The sequence below is a fragment of the Cibotium barometz genome, chromosome 9 (assembly GCF_041138505.1).
Source record: "Cibotium barometz isolate CiBa-2024 chromosome 9, ASM4113850v1, whole genome shotgun sequence".
NCBI classification, from domain to species: Eukaryota; Viridiplantae; Streptophyta; class Polypodiopsida; order Cyatheales; family Cibotiaceae; genus Cibotium; species Cibotium barometz.
Window position 1 is genome coordinate 26,319,345 of NC_141054.1, and position 2,882 is coordinate 26,322,226.

Genomic DNA, 2,882 nt, shown 5'->3' on the forward strand with positions numbered 1-2,882 from the left:
AGACGTTGATATTTCCTGGATAATGACCAATATTTCCTAGTTAGACTTTGAGATTCCTTACATAACGATCAATATTTTCTATATATATAAGATTGAGTACCTAAGAAATTTAATTCCTAAGCTTTATATAGGAAATCCCTCTTTACGGAAGTGAGAAATATCTAAAATTTGAATATATATTTAGAGATTGGCTACCCAAGGAAATCCCTCTTCAGGTAACTAAGAAATATCTAAAATTTGCATATATATTTAGAGATTGGCTACCCAAGGAACAATTAAAAGTTCCTTGTGTTAGATTAACTAAGTGGCCATCTGAGCGGCCATTTATTCAATCCATGTATAAATTTTACCATCAATGTTTTAATTATTAGGTTGATACATTTATAAAGGAGAATGCAAACCATATGATGAAATACAAATAGTCCCGTGTACATATTTTTAAATCACCCAAAACTCGCAGAAATTCTACTAGCCAATTAAAAACGGGTCTGCCTAGCAGCACAAAATAGGGGCTCTCATAATCCATGTGATCTCGGAAGATTGCGCAAGCGCTCCACAAAGTCAACTAAGTTGGAGTGAGAGATCCCTCCATCTTCAATGGTGAGCCGAGCCACCTGCTTGAAATGAAGGGCTCTCTCCTTAGCTTCCTGATTCTCGATGATCGCTTGGACGGCTTTCTGCACTGCCTCCTTCGTGAAGCTGCCATCCTCCAGCGTCTCCAGCCGTGCTCCGACCTTCCACTTCTCCACTATAGACTTCGCATTAGACCTCTGCTCGGCTGCTCTTGGGCAGGCCACCATGGGCAACCCCTCCCAAAGACACTCCAAAGTGGAGTTCCAGCCGCAGTGTGAAAAGAAAGCGGCTACCGAGGGATGCTTCAGCACCTCTGTTTGGGGCGCCCACGATACGATGAAGCCCTTTCCTTGCTCGATGCTTCTCTCCAGGAAACCTTGGGGTAAGCTTTCAGAAAGAGAGTCCGCCCGGATGACCCAGAGGAAAGGGACGCCGCTGGCTTCGAGCCCGAGGGCCATGGAGTGGGTCTCCTCTAGGGTGAGCTTGGCTATGCTGCCCAGCGCTACGTAGAGCACGGATGCGGCCTGCTGTTTGTCCAGCCATTGCAAGCACTCGCTCCTGTTGCCAGATTCATTGGATTCGGTTTGTGAAGGGGTGTTGAGGAGAGGGCCCACGGAGCAGATGGGGAACCCTTCGGCCTGCAATGCGTCGAAGACCTCGCTCTCCAGCTCGTACAAAGAGTGGACCAATATCGTGTATGCGTCCCTCACAGGTTCGAATGCGTTGAGCATGAATTGGAATTTGACGTCCGACAAGTCTGTTGCCTGGAACTCGTGCGGCAGGTCGGAGACAGGGAAAGGGGAAAGCCCTGGGATGAAATCGATCACAGCAGCCTCTACAAACCGCTTGTCGACCTTCGTATCACCTACAAATATACAAGGCAAAGGCGCCAGAGCTAAGACCTGCTGTAAACGACGATGTGCCTACTACACACACGCACCAAAGAGAGCCAAGTAATCGCACTCACACTTCACGGGAAGGTAGCCTCGGGAGACGAGCTCTGGAAGATAGGAGCCCATTGAGTAGACCGTGGCCGTGGAGGTCCAGAAATCCACTCTAGGCAGCCCGGCTTTGTTCGCCAACTCCTGTGTCCAGGGTGTGAAAGTGTCCGAGATAATGCAAGAGATGGGAGGCAAAGAAGCAGACCCAGTTGTAAGATCGTCTAAGAGGTGTTGCAGGGCATCTTTCATTATTCGTACGGACTCCAACCAATGCTCGTCATTGGGCGCCTGGTCTTCAGCGGTGGGCAGGCCGTCTGAGATAACCTCCACCCGGATTGAAGCAGAGTGTAGATGAAGGCCGGAGAAGAGCTCGTTGCGCTTTTTGGCGAGCGCGTAGGATCGGGCGGGGTACCCAAATGTGACCAGGACGCTGCGATGGGTGGCCAACACTTGCGCAAAGCGCAGCATGCCGTTAACGTGGCCTTCCGCTGGGAAGGGCACCACCAGGACATGCACCTCTGCCATGGCGACAGTACTGAAATCAAATCGGCTTCCCTCAAAGCTCATTAGGTGAAACGTCTGTGTTCTATCCACAGGAAGACAGCAATATAAGGGGAGGTGCACCAGGGAGGGACGGCTAGCGTACTGACGGCCCCTATATACGCATGCGACAATGCCGGCCTCCAATAATCTCCGTCACATACTTTTGTCGAGACCGGGTGGAAATTTACACCGCTATAACAGGGTTTTCCGCGGGCGTAATTAACACGACCTTCAGCATTAACTATCCATTCCCACGTTCGTTTACTGCAGTGAGCATGATGTTTCAGGTTTTTCTCCATTCCCACGTTAGTTTACTGCAGTGAGCATGATGGTAGTGGCTAGGTTTCGCATGATGGTGGTGGCCATTCAAGCGTTTTGATCAAAGATCCGTTAGAAGAAGGGGAATATCCGCGTGAGTTGGAGCTTAATACTGGTTATTAGGATATCTTTCATGACTTCTATATCACTACAAGGGATCGGGCTCATTCCCGCACTCCTAGCCGCTAAAAATGACTTGTGAAAAAAAGTAATGGGCCCGTGTATCATCGCGGCCAGAGACATGCGTGTAAAAGCGCATGTTTAGGACTGCTCAGACGCGCTCATACACAGGCGTATACACGCGTTCTGTCAGTTCAGATGCATTTAGACGCGTTGATACAAGCGTCTATACACGCATTTTTCTCAGGTTTGACGCGTTTATACACGCGTATTTTACAGATTATCCGCGTATATACACGCGACTTTTAGCAGTTCTGACGCGTTTATACACGCGAACAGAGAGCCAAAAAAAAATTCGAGAGAGTACTATTTGGTGCCTGAATGCTG

The 2,882-nt window shown here is 48.9% G+C and overlaps 1 protein-coding gene across 1 annotated transcript; it reads right to left on the minus strand.

Annotated features, from left to right (window-relative positions):
* Positions 1–380: 380 nt before the first annotated feature.
* On the minus strand, positions 381–2,112 carry LOC147635390 (mogroside I-E synthase-like). The gene is made up of 2 exons (XM_086802178.1): positions 1,541–2,112; positions 381–1,438 (listed from the first exon to the last, which is right to left on the minus strand). The coding sequence occupies exons 1-2, from the start codon at positions 2,079–2,081 to the stop codon at positions 516–518; spliced, it is 1,464 nt and encodes a 487-aa protein (XP_086658304.1). The 5' UTR covers positions 2,082–2,112; the 3' UTR covers positions 381–515.
* Positions 2,113–2,882: the final 770 nt, after the last annotated feature.